This window comes from Empidonax traillii, unplaced genomic scaffold (genome assembly GCF_003031625.1).
Source record: "Empidonax traillii isolate 1590-97213 ecotype Southwest subspecies unplaced genomic scaffold, ASM303162v1 scaffold816:size509043, whole genome shotgun sequence".
NCBI lineage: Eukaryota > Metazoa > Chordata > Aves > Passeriformes > Tyrannidae > Empidonax > Empidonax traillii.
This window is the reverse complement of record NW_020956009.1, coordinates 187,118-204,390: the sequence shown is the minus strand read 5'-3', so window position 1 is coordinate 204,390 and position 17,273 is coordinate 187,118. Positions and strand designations below refer to the sequence as shown.

The window sequence follows — 17,273 nt, the reverse complement described above, 5'->3', positions numbered from 1 at the left end:
TGAATTGCAAATTTTTTTTTTTAAAAATAAGCCTTTACAATGCACAAATCCCACCAGAAACAGTCTGATGAAACCACCATCTCCTCTGGGGCAAGGATTGGCTGCAACCAATGCAGAATGTAACAGATGGGAGAGAACAACCTTCCTGTCCAAAGACTCTCCATGGTGCAGGGAAGGGCACTTGGCTTGCCTGTGCTGCTCCCAGCCCAGCCCCAATCTCTCCCACTGCAGGGCTGCACAGTGGACACATACAGATCCTGCTCCTTGTGCTCATCCAGGGCCCAGTCCAACCTGCACCTGGGTCCTGAGGTTTTTTAGTAAAAGGACCTGTGTTCAGTGAGCCACCTCGGACAGAAAAACCCAACTGATGGTCACAAAAATCACAAGGCTCCTCGTGGAGTTGTTGCTAGTGTTTGGGAATCCCATTACACTGCTGGCTTATTCCCCCACTGTTGGCACTCTACTTGTGGACCCACACAGCCTTCCCTGCCAAGCCAAATGAGTTTAGGCTACAGCATGTCCTGGGATACTCTTACAGTCAAACTGCTGAAATCTGATCCTCGAGGCCGCTGGTTCCCACCTCTGAGCTGCCAGTTTTCTGCCTATTCCTAACACTAAGGCTACAAAGAACTGCTCCCCCCAAAAACTGGAGCCCTCAGATAAACCCCACAGTAAAAACCAGAAGGCAGAGAGCAGCTGAAGCACTTTGCCTTTGATGTTTTCTCCCAGCACACGCCTTTTCTGCTTTGCCAGGCCGTGCTCTGGACCCTGCCTGTACCTGTGCTCCTCAGGGGGGCTGCAGGCAGAAGCCACAGCTGATGGCAGGATGTGGGGCTGTCCAAGCCCCCTCAGCTGCTTTGCAGCCAGCAGTGTTATCACCTGAGCAGCCACTGACTCTGGATGGAGGTGCTACCGCAGGGAAAACGGAGGAAAAAAGTGTGCAAGAGAGCAGAGAATCATATTTTGTACAGCCAGTCCTCATCCAAGGCCCAGCTCAGGGAATGCTTTGGGGGCTGGACGGATCTGTACTTCCCCCTCTCCAGTCCCAGCAGAGCTCAGAAGCATCCAGAAACTGCTGCTTTTCCACCCAGTTTCAGGCTGGGCAGCCTGAGGCCCAGAGGATCAGGATGGCTCACCCAGGCTCTGAGGCCAGGAGCACTAGAAGGACAATCCCTGCAGTCCAATGCCTTCCTCAGCACCTTAGAACTCAGTCATCTTCTTGTGGGTTTCTGCTTTCTTCTGCTCCCGCTGCAGCCTGGCTTCCTGGGCCTGCAGCTGCCCCAGCTTCTTGTGAGCATTTGCCAGCTTCTCCTCCAGCCTGGCTGCAGCAACACTGTGCCTGAAAGCAAAAAGCACGGTGGCAATGTCATCCTGCGTGGCAAGATCAAAGGATCGTCCTCATCCCAGGACGGTTTGCCCCTTCCTGTAGGATCAGCACAAGGGACCTGCTAAAAGCCGGGAAGAACCTGATGCTTTGCACAATTTGGGCTAGAAAATTTCCTCCTGGGATGCTCAACAGCAACGTTGCAGTGGTGGGCACGAGAAAGAAAGGACTCTAACACCTTTCCTCAGAGAGCTCCTCTCTTTCCCACAGCCTGAATTCCAGCCAGACACATCTGCCAGTGTCCAAGATGGCCTGAAGCACACACTGAACTCTCTCCTCCACACGTTTCACTTGTTTCTCCCACAACCCATTTCAAGCCCACCCCTTCCCAGAAGCACCAAGAACTCGGTCCCAAAGGGAACGTTTTCCTACCGCCCGGTGTTGCGTTCCAGGGCCTGCTGGATTCCCCTGATATCCCTCAGCGTTTGTTCGATCTCCTCCGCGGTCTGGAAGAGGTGGACACTCAGGACTTTCCTGGTGCTCTTGCTGGCGTGGTAGATCTCCTTGCTGTTCCTCTGGGGCAGGGCCATCCCTCCAGCCTTGTCCCCAGAGCTCTTCCCACGCAGCTTCTCGTTCAAAAAGTCAAACACGTTCCGGGGGGGCTTCCGGCCGCCCGACTGTCCGGAGCTGTTTCCCTTTGCTCGGCATTTCCTCGATTTGCCTGGGTCCAGCTTCCCCTGCTTCTTCTTCTGAAGCACCTCAGCACACTGGTCCAGGGACTTCCCTCGAGGAAGCACCACAGCCTGCACTGGCTCCACTCTGCCCTGAGAATTCTTCCCTAACCCTGAGGAGAGAAACCGAGTGATTACACCAAGTGAGGACATCCCCTCTCACAGTCACCTCCCACCACGGGCTCACCTTGACACCTCACAAGCTTAGAACAAGCAAACAGGCTTTTGAGGTACCAAAAGCTGCAAGCGCTGTCCAAGCAAGGGGAGCAGCAGCAAAGGCCAGGCCTGGAGCCTTTCACAGCGGGAGATTTGTGATTCCAAGCCCGGGGCCATCTGCCAGGCCGGTTTCTGTGAAACCAGGCTCAGCCTCACATTCTCAGCTTCTCCAGCCAGGTTCCACTTAAAACTGGTTTGGTTCCTCTGGGAGAACCAGAGACACACAGGCAGCAGGGCTGCCCTCCCAGAGCCCCCAAGGCTCGATGCAATTTGGGTGGGGAGCAGCGGGTTCAGCAGGCTTTGAAGTCTGTGTCCAGTGCCAGGAGATGTGCTCAACACAGACATCAGAAGCTTTGCAGATCAGCTCCCCTCCACCTACAGCCTCCCGACGCTCACACAGCAGTTCTCACGGCTTTGATCGCCAACTTGACCGTGGTTCCAGTGTTTGCCATTACCATACAGGACTTGCTGCCCCACATGCCTGTACTTCCATGGAATAAGTCATCCCTCTTCCCTCTAACATCACTGTGTTCTATCGCATTGCTCGGGCCTCGGCCAATGGGCCCTTCAAGCACGGCAAAGTTCTGGCTTCATCCTCCCAAATCTTGCTTTTTTTTTTTTTTGCTAACAGCCCCAGGACCACCTCCTCCCCTTACCTTTTCCAAACTCATATCCCATCTGAACAAGCAGTTTGGAGCCAATGCCACGAGTGTGGGCTTCCCAGCCACCGAAAGAAGAGCTGCACGCAGGAGTCCACTCCCCGTTCTCTGGAACTCCGGAATCTATCACTGTGAGCACAGGAGAGGAAATCAGTGAAACACAGGAACAAAGCTGCTCTGCAAAACCCTCGTGGGGGCCAATCACACAGCATGAAACCCCCTCGTGGGGCAGTACAAGTCACTTCTTCCACCCTAAAATCATTTGGCCGCTCCTCCAGCCCTGCTTGGTTCCTACTGAATCGTCACCTTCCACGAACACTGCACAGGGAGTGACAGAGATCTCAATTTAATGCACATACCACCTCCCAGATCTGAGCACAGTCACCCAGGAGTTTTATGCTTCCTTTCCATCCTTCCATGATGGTGACACAGACTGACACACACATCAGAGTAAAATCTGGCACAATGGCACATAACAATTATCCTGTGCCTCCAGCTCCTGCCTCTGGTCCGAGGCTCCTCTGGGCCACGGTGCTAATTCTGTGTTATCAGGATCCAATAACCTCTCTTGGGTTAAATGTTAAGAGCTCTAGGACATGACCCTGTCCCTGTGACACTGCTGTGGCACCAGCACAGGGACAGGGCTGCCTGTGCAACCTCCAAGAAGTCACTTGGAAGGACCCAACCCTCAGTTACTGGGATCTCACACTCCTGGGTCATGAAGCTGCAGAGAGATGAGGGAATCTCCTGATTCACTTTTTAGCTCAACTCAGGCAGCCACGTAAGAAACAGGCTCTGAGCTTGGAACTCTGAAATATCACACCCTCGTGGAAGTTCCCATGGAAACCTCCAGCCTTCATTAGCCCAGTGATTTGCATAAAACAAAGATTTTTAGATGGCAGCTGTTACATAACAGGTAATTACTGTTCTCTACCTTTCAGGAACACATTAAGAGATGAACTGCTCTTTCATCAGAGGTGAGACACTCGCAGGGAGAGCTCCAGGACAGCCATCCAGTCCCAGAGAAAGGCAGACTAAGATCACAAGAAGCTTTTTGCTCATGTCCTCCTCTCTCTCTCACCTTTGGCATAACCAGAATCATCGACACTGTCCTCGTCAGATTCAGACCCAGCAGCATCTTCACTTCTCAGTGGGGGGATGACACTGTCCCCTTCTACCACAGCCTCCTTGAGCAGCAGGGAGTCAAACTTCACTGTGTAGTAGCCACTGTCCACATCTGCAGAAGCAACAGCAAGGACAGGAGCTCCTGTCAGTCCCCAGCACACAGGGGGCTAAGCCAGATTCAGCTCCAGTGGAACAACATGGGAGCAGGGGAAGGTCCAAGGAGCATGTTTTTAAGAATTCTGGGCTTAATTTGTGCTTTTTATTTCTGTCTGGGAGGGAGAAGCCCCGACTGCAATGAAAAGCCACTTCCACAATGACTGTGTTGATACCTGAAGGTTTATTTCTATAAGGGAAGAGAAATGGAATTTAGGAGAAGTTAGACTTGCCCCCCTCTGAATTAATAACAGTTAAAAGAAAGTCAGAAAGAGGCAATAAGCCCTGCTTCTTCCCAGGACACAGGGAAGCCTGTATGAGCAGCTGCTGGGCAGGGCCAGCTCCTCTGGTTTTTGTTTAAACAAGAGCAGATTATTGCAATTCTCACCTAATATGCATGCAAATTCCTGCAGGACCAGCCTCTTCCTTTTCAGAGCAGTTAATGACCTTGCACTCATCTCCTTTCCACATTCCTGCCCTTTATGTCTCCTTTCCATCCCACACTCTCTTTCCCAAGTCTGACACCACTCAGACTGTTGCCCCAAGATTTTCAGCTCAGCCACACAGTTCACCATTCTTCTGTCACTAACCACAACAGCCAAGCTTCCCATCCTCATCACCATCAGCCTCCACCTTCCCCCAGGGCCCCTCACCAGTGATTCTGGCCGTGTACCATATCCCATCGCTGTGCTTCGCCAGGCAGGCTGAGCCCACCCCCAGCGAGCTCAGGTCAGGCTCCTGGAAGGGCTGGAGCTCCTCCACAGACACCACCTGGCCATGGGAAAACCTGCAGGGAAGGAGGAACAGGAATCTTTAAATTAAAACCCCTTCCCTCCCTAAAGGAAACGTCCCAGTGATGAACCTCCCCCCTGGGGCACTGGGGAGGTTTGACCACATTGTTGTTGCAGTTCCACAGCTCGTTCGTGTTTCACCTCAAACGTGGCTTTTATGCCACGTAACCAAGCAAGGATCCCACCCTGGAGAATTAAAATTCCTTGCTAGTCACACATCCAGTATGAAAGTTCATGTCCTTGGAGATGAAGAGGATCAGAGACAGGCAGGGCTCCAGCCCATCCACCTTCACTGTCCCCTCAGGCTGCTCCAGGCCCTTCCCAGTGAGGATCCCCCAAAAATGGAGCCTCTACAACCTCCCTGTGCAACTGGAATGTGTGCACTATCCAGAGGCTTGGGTGTTTTATTTAAAACACTTGATCAGCTGTTAATTTACCCACTCTACATCTCTGCAGCTTTCCCACGGGATTTCCCACTTCAACTCTGCATCAGCTAAAAGGAAACAGCCCAACTGATGCCACTGCTCACCACAGCACGTTTCAAAAACACAAAGGCACAGTTTCACTGGGTAAAAAGAGCAACACAGGGCACTTTAGGAGGTGGTTCATCCCTCCCACCCCCCTCTCTTTACCGACAGTTCTCCTTAAATCTGCACTTGTCGTCCAGGAAGAACGGGCAGGGCTTCAGGGACTTGTGGGTCGGGTACAGGTAGAGCACCCTGACCCCTGCACTGCCATCCTCCAGTTCCTCTGTCCCCACTATCATGGCATTGTGGTACTCCAGGGTCCCCCAGGAGCTGTAGTAGGGGGCTTTAACCTTCATCCCACTCAGCTCCTCCTCCTCTTCCTCCTCCTCCTCCCTCTCTAACTCCTCCTCCTCTTCGCTGCACTTGGATTCATTTTTATCACCAGTTTCTCCCCCTCCTTCCGAGGAGTTCTCGTTGTTATTCCCTGGAGGCTCCTCGTCTGCTCCAAGGCCAGCAATGGCTTCCTTAAAAGCAGCGTATTCCTCATCCTGGGCAGAGCTCTCCACGCTGGGATCGTGCCCCGGGACACCTGCCGGGGAGGAGGAGGAGGCATCTGCGTCCAGAGTGGCCAGGAGTTTGCTCTTTTTCACAGCCACCAGGCTGGACTCGGTCAGTTCGATCAGCTGCTTCAGGTCCTCCTGCAGCTGCACCAGGTCCGAGTGCTGCGACGGGTCCTGGCCGGCCCCCAGCGCCAGCTCCACCTGCTCCAGCTGCGCGTTGTAGGTGTGGATGGCCGCTTCCAGGCTCTCCTCATCCATTATGGGCACAACGGAGGCGCCTTTGCCCGCGGGAACTCACAACACGTCCAGCGTTTACTTAAGAACTCTCCGGATAACGAGCCCGCAGAAGCGACGTCCACCCGCCGTCCCGCTCCTTCTCTTGGGATTCATCAGGGCGATGGTCCCGCTGGGAACGGGAGACGGGAGAGTCCGAGGAGAGGCCGGGCCCGGCCCTGCCTTCCCCCGCCACGGCGCCGCTCAAGCCCGCCGGGCGCCGCTCCTCCCGCGGCCCGGGCTCTCCTCCCGCGGCCCGGGCGCCCCCGGGGGCTGCGGCACCTCCCTGGAGCCCCGCTCCGCCCTCAGCGGCACCGGGCCCTGCGAGCCCCCGCCATGACACCCGCCATGGCACCCGCCACTTCCGGCCACGGCGCACCCACTTCCGCTAACGCGTCATCCCCTCGGCACCGGGGCGGGCGGTGTCGCTGTGCATTCTGGGAGTTGTAGTCCAGCGAACGTCCCCGCACCGGCCCGGCAGCGGCGCCGGGACTACAATTCCCAGAGCTCCGCGCGCGGCATGGCGGTACCCGACGGTGCCGGGGAGTCGTGAGGGGAGGCGGTGGCGGCGGCTCCGGGACCGGGTGAGGAGCCTCGGGCTTCGGGTTCTGGGCTCTGAGCCTCGCCCGCCGCGCTCGGAGGGGGCGGCAGCGGCCGCGGCGGGGGCACGGCTGGACTTGGGGAGGACCTGCCGGGCCGGGACCTGGCGCTGGGCCTTGAGGGGGAAATGGCGGTGAGGGCCCTTGTCCGTCTTCAGCCGTGTCAGGCTGTGTCAGGGAAGAAGGAGGGGGATCTCCTGGATTTGGGGGGGATCTCCCGGATCAGGGAGGAGCGGGCCGGCGGTCGGGCACGCCCGGGATCACTCGACATCACGTCGCGGGCGGCAGGAGCTCCCCACTCGCACAGCTGGAGGCGAAGGGTCCCGATCCCACCTGTGGGGGCGAAGCCCCCGCGGCCTGAGGTGCCGTGTCCTCCCTGGCCATGAAACCCCCGATTCCTTCTCTGGAGCGCTTTTATCTCCCTTTAGGCGACGGTATTTGACTTCAAAGTGATCGCTTCACCACGCACTTGCTCGAGAGTCTCTGCCTTGAGGTTCCCTTCACCTGTGTTTGAACAGGGGGGTTGTTCCAATGGCTTGTGAGTCAGCTGGAGCACTTGGTGCCAGTGCTTCCTGCAAAGCTTCTCTGCCCTGTGTGTGCAAATCCAGCAGCAGAAAACACAACAAGTGTTGGCTGCTGCAGGTGCTGTGCCTTCAGGTTGCTCTGCCCTCGCTTCAGCCAGCGGAGACCCCAGGGTGCTTTTGTAGGGATTGGGAACAAGGAGGGGAGACACAGACCTTGAGCCCTTTGCAAGATAATCCCTCCCTCGTGTGCGTTTGAAAACTTGATCTGGAGCCATTTTCACGATCTCTCTTGGATCTCTGATTTTCCCTGGGCTTTCCCCCCAAGGGTGAGAAGTTACTGATGGAGGAGCAACGTCGTTTATTTGTCCGGGAGTTGGGAAGAACTCGTGCTGTGGAATGAGAGGCTTTAGGGAATGACCTGTTTGTTAATGAATTCTTGGTATTTTTATTTTGCAGGAGCAGGATGTATACACTGCTGTCAGGGCTCTATAAATACATGTTCCAGAGGGATGAGTACTGTGTCCTGATCCTGGGTTTGGACAATGCTGGTAAAACCGTAAGTGCTGTTTATCACCATTGCAGGTCAATCTTCCTTCAGCTGTATCATCAGTTATTTTAGTGCCGTCACACCAAACAGTCAACTTTTTCCCCATTACTTAAATTTAGCACCAGCTTTCAGGGATGTGGCTGAGGCTTTGGTAATCCCATAATCACCTGTGATCCCTTCTTTCCTTGCTAAAATAGGGAGCAAGGAGAGTGGTTTGTCCAGAATTAGGTAGGGCAGTATCTGCTCTGGCAGGATTCTACAGAAATTAAAAGGCAGGTTCGGGGTAGGATTGTCTCAACAAGTAAAATATTTGGCAGTAAATACTTTGTCTTATTCCTTTTCAGACCTTCCTTGAGCAAACTAAAACCCGATTTAACAAGAACTACAAAGGGATGAGTTTGTCCAAAATCACAACCACTGTAGGCTTAAACAGTAAGTAAATCTGTTTGGAATTTTTTCAGCTTTCCTGCACAGTTGGGCAACAGCTGGTTCTTGTTTGAAATAGTTTAAAATTAACAAGGGCAGAATAGTTTTCACTGGATTGTCTGTCCATCTTTCCCTCTAGTTGGGACTATTGATGTTGGCAAAACTCGGCTGATGTTCTGGGATCTTGGCGGGCAGGAGGAACTCCAGGCACTTTGGGACAAGGTTAGAGATGTGGAGTTATTTTATTTTAATTTATTTTATCTGTGCAACTTGACCAGACAAGCTGTGGCTGCCCCATCCCTGGAAGTGTTCAAGGTCAGGTTGGATGGAGCTGGGAGCAACCTGGTCTAGTGGAAGGTGTCCCTGCTCATGGCAGGGGTTGGAACTGGATGAGCTTTAAGGTCCCTTCCAACCCAAACCATTCTGTGTTTTCTTTTAGAAGTAGTTTTGTCTCTTTTAGAACTGAACCAGCACAGTCATTTGGCAATCACACAGACTTACTGGCAACCCCAGTTTTTAGCATCAGCACTCTTCCAGAGATTCAGCTATATCTGTGCAAGATGAGCCAAGATAATGCCTAATATTTGCATTATTGTTTACAGGCAGCGATTGCCAGCCCATATCTGGGGGTTGTGCCACAGAGATGAGGTTTGGGGGGACACAGGTGAGCTTTTTCACCTGGTGTGTTGAGCAGACAGAACAGGCAGCACATTCTGTGTGCCTCCATTCCCTCCCAGAGACACACTGTGGGAACAGCTGGCTCTGACTGGCTGATCTCTTCCACGGGTACTGAAATTTTACCAAATTACAATAAAATCAGGCAGAGGAACAAAAAGTGCAGTGGATCGACCCCAAGCTCTGTGTTCTCCCCGCAGTACTACGCTGAGTCTCACGGGGTGATCTATGTGATCGACTCCACGGATGAGGAGAGGCTCTCAGAGTCCAAAAGAGCTTTTGGTGAGTACAATGTGTGGAAAATAGACCCGAAAGGTTGTATTGAATGAAACTGTGATGGAAGAAGGGGCCTCTGGCTTCATCCCTCTGTCCAGATAGCGTGTGCCATGCATTTATAGAACTTCCAGAACTGGCTAAACCTCTGGGTTTATTTCTGTGCTTTGTAGAGAAGATGATTACCAGCGAGGCTCTGGAAGGGGTTCCCATTCTGGTGTTGGCCAACAAGCAGGATGTAGAGGTAAGATTCCTGCAGATTTTCATAAATGAGCAAATAAGCCTTGGAAAGATGAGTCCTGCGTTCATGTTAAATTTGTTCTACGTTCCCGGGCTGATCCTATGGGTTTTTCCTGCCAAAGGAAATACTTGGTTTGAATTTAGTTGTTGTTTTTTTTTTTCCCAGTGGCATAAATGAGCTTCCTACAGGCACGTAGTTGTGAACTCTTGATGTAAACAGAACAAACTACATAGCTATGGTGGGTCTTTCTCATACCGTGACTGGCTACATTGACACTGTTTTTTCCTGTTTATTCAGAGAAAAAATAAAAAAAGTTTAGTGCCCTTTGTTTATGCTGCTCTTGCAAAACAGCACAACAAATGTATGTGAAGCATTGTCATCCTTTTCCCCATAACTTGATAAGATCTGTTCAATTAAACATTTGTTTGTCCTAAGGCATTCCATCAATGTCAGCGGGGAGTGATGAGGAATGCTCTTTTCTAATAACATAATTTAAATTCTTTCCAGCATATCCAAAACTGCAAAGGTCTTGGTTTGGATTTGCAATAGAGTTTAAATTCTTTCCAGCACGTCCAGAACTGCAAAGGTCTTGGTTTGGATTTGCCAGGTTCGTGGGTGGAACAGTGTTTAGGTGACCCATCCAGGGACATCCTCCTCTCCCCCGGCATGGAAAAAAGGAAGGAGGGTGCCCAAAGTGGTCGTGATGTTTTCCATGTGTTCTTCCTGCTTTCCCCTGCGTTGTACCTGGAATTCCATGACTGCAGCTCCAGTGATTGATCTCTAGATGGAGCCAGAGGCTTCCAGTAGGATTTCCCTGGCAGTTGGGATCAGTGTCTGTTCCCAAGTATGCAAATACTTCTCAGCTTCTTCCCCTGGACTTTACACTTGTCCAAGTGATTGCACTTGTGGGAAGTACTTGAGACTTCCATAGAAATCACTTTGGCTTTACAGGAGGATTTGGTTACCCTTCACATGTGCAACACAACAGATTGAGTTTTGGATGATGGTGAGGTTGTCCAAGGGATTAGCTGGTCGTGGAATGAAGAGAAATGGAGTTCCATGTAAAACACAGCATGAGATTGAGACAGAACTCCTGATTTATGGTCCTGACTTCGCTGTGGTCTCTGGGATGTGGGAAAGTCATTAAGGGGATAAAGCTTATTTTTCAGTAACAATTCAGGTTCACTTAAGTAAGGGTTAGAAAACCTGGTGGCCTGGTCCTCTGCCTCCAGCATAGCAGAATGGAAAACCTCTGGAACAAAACTGAACATTAAGGGGTTATCACTGATAGAGATTTTTCTGGATCTCCACACAGTAGTAGGGAATTCTCACCAGCATCCCTCTTAACCTTGCTGGGACTTGCAGATGGATGGTAATGCTGGATGATGACATGCAGAGAGGCCAGCATATACATCAGAAGTAGAACATCTGACATAGCTGGGGGCTTTTTGAAATTTCCATAAGATAACACACGTTCTGACTCAATGCCTGAACATGCATGAGGTGTAAGAATTCTGCTGTGAACAGGCACCACTACCCCAAGGTTGGCTGTGTCATCTCAGCACTGCCAAGCACAAGTGGTATTTGGTCATACCAGGGGGTGAAATACAGTCACAGACTGCAAAACACCAGTTCTAAGATTGTGACAATACTGATTGTGATATTATGTTGTACCAGGGGAGCCCTCTGTGCTCAGCAGGGGCTTCAAAACTGCATCACCTTATAGTTAATTAAAAGACTGAGTCAAACGTGTGTTGTGGAGGGAGTTTGTTTTGGTTTTTAAAGAAACTGTTGCTTTTTAGGGGAGCTAAATCTCTAATAAATACCAATTCCTGTGGACTCCCTTTCAGCTCAGAATGGCACTTTCGAAAATACATTTTATTGCAGAAAAAGCTGCAAAGCAAGAACTGATATTTGCTATTTGATATGAATGCAGCTGTTTAAAGGTTTATACAAGGTCTGTATTTCTGAGCTGTGCAGTGAACTATTATAACTTGGGGATAGAATGGCTCATTATGGAACACTGTTGAAAATACTGGAAAACCTGAGCTGGAAAAAAATACCATCTGAGAATAACCAGGTGTTGCAGGATGCCTTTGGGAGCACGTTTTGCCATCCTAACCTAAAGATAAATTCTGGAAATTTAATTTGAAACCTCCAGAACGTTGAAAAGCCTCCATGTGTCTGTGGAAAATGGTGAGTAGCAGAAACTCATTTCCACATCGTTGTTAGAAAACAGGCCCTTCTGTATGAGAGCCCTTCCAGTTTCCAGCTGAAGACCTACCACAGCTCCCCTGTAAAATTAGTTTTAATTTAAACAAACTTGTTTAAATCGAGGCCATACTATGACTAAAGCTTAAGCTTTAATTTCAAATAAGCTTGTAAAAAAAAAAAAAAAAAGTAGCCCAGAACCAGTCAGGTTGGTCAGACTCTTTATGGAACAGGCTGTTGACATTCCTGTTCACATTCCTGTTGTTTCTCTTTTAGTACCGTTCTGGTGATTGATTACTCTTGAGATAAGGTTTTATCCTTGAGGGGCCTTCATGAAAAGGTCTTTTACAGTGTTATTTTGGGGAAGTTGAGATGGAAATATGCTTTGTCATGTGTTGGGTGAGGTTCCTCCAAACCAACTCTTGAAAGGTCACTGTGGGTTGTGTTGTTGTAGTGGGCAGTGTTGATGTGGTCACAGGTCCAGCTTTTGGGTTATGTGGTTTCAGCTGAGGAACAAAACACATCTGGAAATAAATACTTTGTAACGTGTCTGGGGAGGTCTCTCTTGAGAAACAAGGGGAACTTGGAAGCCACAGCTGACATTTTCCCCTGAGCATGAGAAGCTCAGGTGCCCCTTGCTGGAATGTCAGATAATCTGCCTCATCCTCTGCTGTAGGATGAGATTCCAGTTCATGGTTTCCTCTAAAACACTAAGGCAAGGCTTGTCCGCACTGGTAGTTTGGTGTTGTCCCTCTGGTGCTCTACTTCATCTAGAGGGGAAAAACTTACTCCACAGCACAGGAGGGGTGTTGTGGTGCAGTGGCACCCTGGTGGAACAACGTGGAAGGTGCAGAGTCTCCTCAGAAGCAAAACCCTGATGCAAATTTCCATGGAGAGAGCCGTGGCTGGACAGTTCTGTGGGAAGTGGGGCAGGCCATGGTTATACCAGAGGGTGGAAAAGGGAATTGGGAGGAAAAAACAGCTGTAATTATAAGCAGCACTGGGAAAAGTGGACTCTCAAAGGCCTCAAGGACGGATGAGGTGAAGGATGTGGGTTCTCTGTGCTGCTGGGTGTGTGCAGGTGTGCTGCTCTGCTGACTGGTTTGGGGATGTTCATTGCCTGACTGCTTTGTCCTGTAGACATCAAGGACAGTGTGACTGCTCTCTCTTGTTGTTTCCTACCTTGAACACTTTCATATTTATTTTAGAAATATTTTAAAATATATGGTCATTCAGAAGAGGGGAAGTTGTTATACAGTGATACTGAATTTAAAGCTTAAACCATATTTCAAGAAACATTTGCTCAATTTCCGCTGCCTTGAGAGTTACCCTTCCTGCTGTTGAGTTCTCACTGACTGAAAAGAAACAAAGACATAAAAAAATAGTTCAAATTACTGACATGCAACTCTTCTTCCTTCCCATTTGTTGGATAATTGATTTGTTCAGAGCTCTGGCTTAAACCAGGAGGCACTTGGACCTGCCTTTCTTACTGGGCAGTGAACATCGTACCAGATTAAAGGAGCATGTTTTACAAACCCATAGGAGTGGTTGGTTGGTTGTTGTCTCTTGCTCATCTTCCAGACCTACTGGTACAAATTCCAAGCCTCAAGTCCAGTCTGAGTCCTCTAAAGTTAGTAGTTGTTTTTTTGGTTGGTTTTTTGTTTGTTTGTTTGTTTGTTTTGTTTTGTTTTGTTTTAATTAGCTGTTCTTACTGTGGCTGACAGTTCATTCATATCAACGGCACGTTTTTTGCTTCGCAGAAATCCTGAATTTAATTGTTAAGAATTTGGTGCAGTGATGTCAGTAACATTTTTGGATATGGTTTCCAGGTCATTCATTGAAAGGGCAAGTTTGAAACGCAGCTGAGGTCATAAGAAAGTACAGTCATCAAAAGTTGCACAACTGGTGGAGTCAAGGAGAGTGGGTGAACTGGGTGTTGTTAAACTCATCTCAGGAGTTTAAGGGTTTCTTAAGAACCCTTCTTATTTATAACTGTTGATGCTTGCTTATTGTATGGTTATCTCCACAGAAGTCTCCTATACTTAATTTCTCCAGAACCAGTGTTTTGCAAAATAAATGGCTGAAATCATTAATTTCCCTATTTCTGTTCTCTCAGAGTTCACATCTGCTTGGCCAATCCTCAGGACCCACAAGGGTCCAGTTTGGCATTTGTGTAAACACTTTGTCCAGAACATGTATTTGGGCCTCAGTGATGGTTCAAAGCACGTGTTTGAGCCGTGCTGAAGGTTCAGAATGTCCTTGCAGAGACAGGAGGAAAGGTGGATTTGTGGTCAGCTGAAGTGCTTAAGTGGCTCACCCAGGGCTTCTGAGGAAAGAGCGAGCACTGAGATCGGGGGAGGATCTAAAGGCTGGTGGTTTCTCCTGTAGCTGCTCCGTGTGCTCAGGGAGGTGCAAGTCCAAACTTCACTAGGGCTTCACTTCCTTTTGTTGTGTTTGTAGCTCTCAGATTTTTGTGGGAACACTGTGATCTGTGTCAGAAGTTCTGGCAGAAGTGCAAGACCTGCAGAGGGTCAAGAGCGCGGTGACATCAGGCATCAGAAAACGTGGTGCCAGCGTTAGTCTGAATGCAGACAGACAGGTGCAGGGTGGCTGTGCCTGTGGTGGCAAGGAATGTGCTGAGAACTTGAAAAAAAAAAGTCACATCCAAGCCATTCTGTGAGAGTGCCCAGGCTGCTGGCAAAGGGTCAGCTGGGCTTGCAGCAGGTCCAGCGTTTCCAAAGCCTTTGTAAATAGTAAAGCTCTTGTAGTGTCCTGGTTGGACAGGAGCTGTGTGTGATGATGGGGTGGGTTGGAAGGAGTATCCTGAGGGAGTGCACCTTGTGCTCATTTTCAGGACTCTATGTGCTTAGAAGTGCCCCAATGTGTGGGTGTACTGTCTGCAAACAGCATTCTCTTTGGTGAAAAAAAAGAACATGTTGATTTTTGTGGAATGTGAAGAGGTGAGTTTGCTGTGTTGGTGGGTGAGGGGGTTTGACCTCCCAGCACTGCCATCCTAACCGAAGCAGGACCGCAGACACGGTGGGATTTGTTGTGGAAGAAGGTCTCCATCCCTTGCAGCACAGAAAGCAAGCTCTTCTTTGCTTCCCTTTGCAGACTTGTCTGTCCATACCTGACATCAAGACAGCATTTAGTGACTGCATTAACAAAATTGGGAAGAGAGACTGCCTGACTCAAGCCTGCTCAGCCCTGACTGGGTGAGTATGAGGATGGATGGAGCTTTGTTGACTGAGCAGCTGTGGGGTGTCACACACACAGCAGCATTACAGGATTTATTAAACCCCTGAAAGGGAGCTGCCTTCCTCCCAGCACTGACTTGTTTGTGAACCCTGGACGTGCACCAGGTCAGTAACTTCATCTGTAAATCCTGCCAGTGAAACTGATGGAAATGTACTGCTGGCTGAGAGCAGCAGACTTCTCCACACGCAATAATCCTTGCAGATGCTGGCTTGCTGCAGCTCCTGGCTTTTAGGTTAAGGGGTCAGTTTAAAATGCAGCTATTGATGTCACTGCCAGAGAAATGGGTAGTGCTCTGCTGCTGTAATTATGCTCTCACTTTCATATTCCTTGATGAGCTTTGTGATGTGGGTAATATAACAGTCTCCAAGAGAGTCCTTACACGGGGATTCTGTGGTTCAAAATCTGATGACTAAAACAGACCAAAATCTGAGTGTACACAGCTGCATGCCACGACCTTGACCACTGGGTTCTTGATATCTCGGCGTCGCTGCTGCACCTCGAGTCTTGCAATACTTTGGTTACACTTTCAGTTCTCTGAGTGAAAAGTGCTGTTTGTTGCAAGTCGAAAGTTCTGTTCCAGATGGCAGAAACGCTCCTGGCTGAATTTCTGCCTGTGCTAAATCCAGAGCAATGAGATTTCTTCTAAATCTAGCAAGAAATCTGTGTTATCGTATGAGCTACTGCAAAAAAAACCAAAAACCAAACTTTGAAAACCATGGAAAAAAAACTCTCTTAAAAAACCTCCTAAACCACAACAAAAATCTGTTGTCTGCATTGCTGCATAGAACACGTGCCATTAAGCAGTTGAGTGACCAGAAGAGCAATGGTTAAGCACTGACTGGAAGAGAAGTATTAGATGAGAAACAACCTTTTCAAACACTTCGAGTTTTGGTCTGTGTGGAAATTTCCTTTCAAAATTCCAGTTTGAGCTTGCACTAAAACAACAAATAACTTGTGGAAGCCCTGGCTGGGGAGCTGTGCAGACCAGCGAGGGGGTGACTTGCTTGGCAGCCCCAGCACAGATTGTTAATGGAAAGATGGAACCGAGATTGCAAGATCTGATGCAACTAATGTGAGGTTTGTGGCAAAATAACCTCAGACCAGCTGTCAGGTGTGTTTGATGCTTGTTCATCCCAAGGTTTCCACAGAGCTGGTGACTAAGTTGGCTGGAGACATGTACAGACACCAGAAAAATAAAGGATGGATTTTATATGCTGAGTTAGAAGAAATCAGATCCCTATTGTTTGGCTGTATGAGAAATAACACAGCAATGGCAATAAATAACTGCAGGGCAGAGCCCTTCCCTTTCTCCTGTAAGGACTCAGGGCCTGCCTGGACCAGGTTTCTGTTCTTGTTTGCTTCTTGTTGTTGGTTTATTTTACAACCTTGTCTATCTTCCTTCCTTAGCAAAGGGGTGAACGAAGGAATTGAATGGATGGTGAAGTGCGTGGTGAGGAACATCCACCGGCCCCCGAGGAAGAAGGACATCACGTAAGGAATTCCAAGGCAGCCGAGGAACAGACAGTCTTTTTCCACACAGTTTTGTGTTCCCCTTAAAGAAGGTGATCCACTGGATTCCTATTACGCCTGATTCTTCCCTAAGTTTGGAGGCAAATATTCTCTTTCTGCATCTAAAAAAAAAAAACTTGAGCCAAGGATTCCAGCTGGGTGGGGGGTGGGAATCTCTTACATTAAGTATTAAGTCTTTGGCTTGAGAGCATCCTATGTAGCAACCTACACATTGTTGCAGATGCAAAGGACTTGATTTTCTACTGTTTTACTTTGTGATTCCTGATCTGTTAGTCTTAACAGGCTGGAGGCCAGTGGCATGAAGGAACTCCTGAAGGAACTGTGTAGGTGAATGTGGGAGGGGAGGAACAGCCTGGGGAATGGCTGTCCCTCCTAACTGAGAAGCTCCCTTGCTGCTGCAGCCCTGTGGTGTCTGCAGGGTGTCACTGGCCCTGTGATGCTGCTCTTTGTGTGGTGGGGAGAGACAGTGTTGGTTACAATTTGATTTTCAGTCGGCCTGAGGACTTGTAACTTTGACCTGTGGTAAATTCAGGCGCGGAGGCAACTGCACAGTGGTCATGGGATCATGGAATTGTTAAGGTTGGAAAAGACCTCGAAGACCATCGGATCCAACTGCACGGTTGTGCACTGGTTGCAATGGATATTTCTGCCAGGACACGGACTCCAGAAGCACTGCCCTGCTCTGACTGC

General features: G+C 49.5%; 2 protein-coding genes across 2 annotated transcripts; one reads left to right on the top strand and one right to left on the bottom strand.

Annotated features, from left to right (window-relative positions):
• On the bottom strand, window positions 1-6,499 carry ZGPAT (zinc finger CCCH-type and G-patch domain containing). The gene is made up of 6 exons (XM_027901803.1): window positions 5,632-6,499; window positions 4,862-4,995; window positions 4,012-4,167; window positions 2,928-3,059; window positions 1,757-2,168; window positions 1-1,339 (listed from the first exon to the last, which is right to left on the bottom strand). The coding sequence occupies exons 1-6, from the start codon at window positions 6,282-6,284 to the stop codon at window positions 1,201-1,203; spliced, it is 1,626 nt and encodes a 541-aa protein (XP_027757604.1). The 5' UTR covers window positions 6,285-6,499; the 3' UTR covers window positions 1-1,200.
• A 284-nt stretch (window positions 6,500-6,783) lies between these two features.
• On the top strand, window positions 6,784-16,652 carry ARFRP1 (ADP ribosylation factor related protein 1). Its single transcript, XM_027901844.1, has 8 exons — window positions 6,784-6,883; window positions 7,879-7,978; window positions 8,314-8,401; window positions 8,535-8,617; window positions 9,271-9,352; window positions 9,517-9,587; window positions 14,910-15,010; window positions 16,461-16,652. Exons 2-8 carry the CDS (start codon window positions 7,886-7,888, stop codon window positions 16,546-16,548), a joined length of 606 nt encoding a protein of 201 aa, XP_027757645.1. The 5' UTR covers window positions 6,784-6,883; window positions 7,879-7,885; the 3' UTR covers window positions 16,549-16,652.
• The last annotated feature ends 621 nt before the right edge of the window (window positions 16,653-17,273 follow it).

What these genes read in the sequence shown, in the direction of transcription:
- ZGPAT (XM_027901803.1), bottom strand. Translation starts at nt 6,284, where the DNA reads ATGGATGAGGAGAGCCTGGAAGCGGCCATCCACACCTACAACGCGCAG. An exon ending in TGATTCTGGTTATGCCAAAG is followed by an intron (nt 3,060 to 4,011) that starts GTGAGAGAGAGA and finishes CTGTGCTCACAG; the next exon opens with TGATAGATTCCGGAGTTCCA. An exon ending in CTGGAACGCAACACCGGGCG is followed by an intron (nt 1,340 to 1,756) that starts GTAGGAAAACGT and finishes TTTTGCTTTCAG; the next exon opens with GCACAGTGTTGCTGCAGCCA.
- ARFRP1 (XM_027901844.1), top strand. Translation starts at nt 7,886, where the DNA reads ATGTATACACTGCTGTCAGGGCTCTATAAATACATGTTCCAGAGGGAT. An exon ending in TGGACAATGCTGGTAAAACC is followed by an intron (nt 7,979 to 8,313) that starts GTAAGTGCTGTT and finishes ATTCCTTTTCAG; the next exon opens with ACCTTCCTTGAGCAAACTAA. An exon ending in AACCACTGTAGGCTTAAACA is followed by an intron (nt 8,402 to 8,534) that starts GTAAGTAAATCT and finishes CTTTCCCTCTAG; the next exon opens with TTGGGACTATTGATGTTGGC.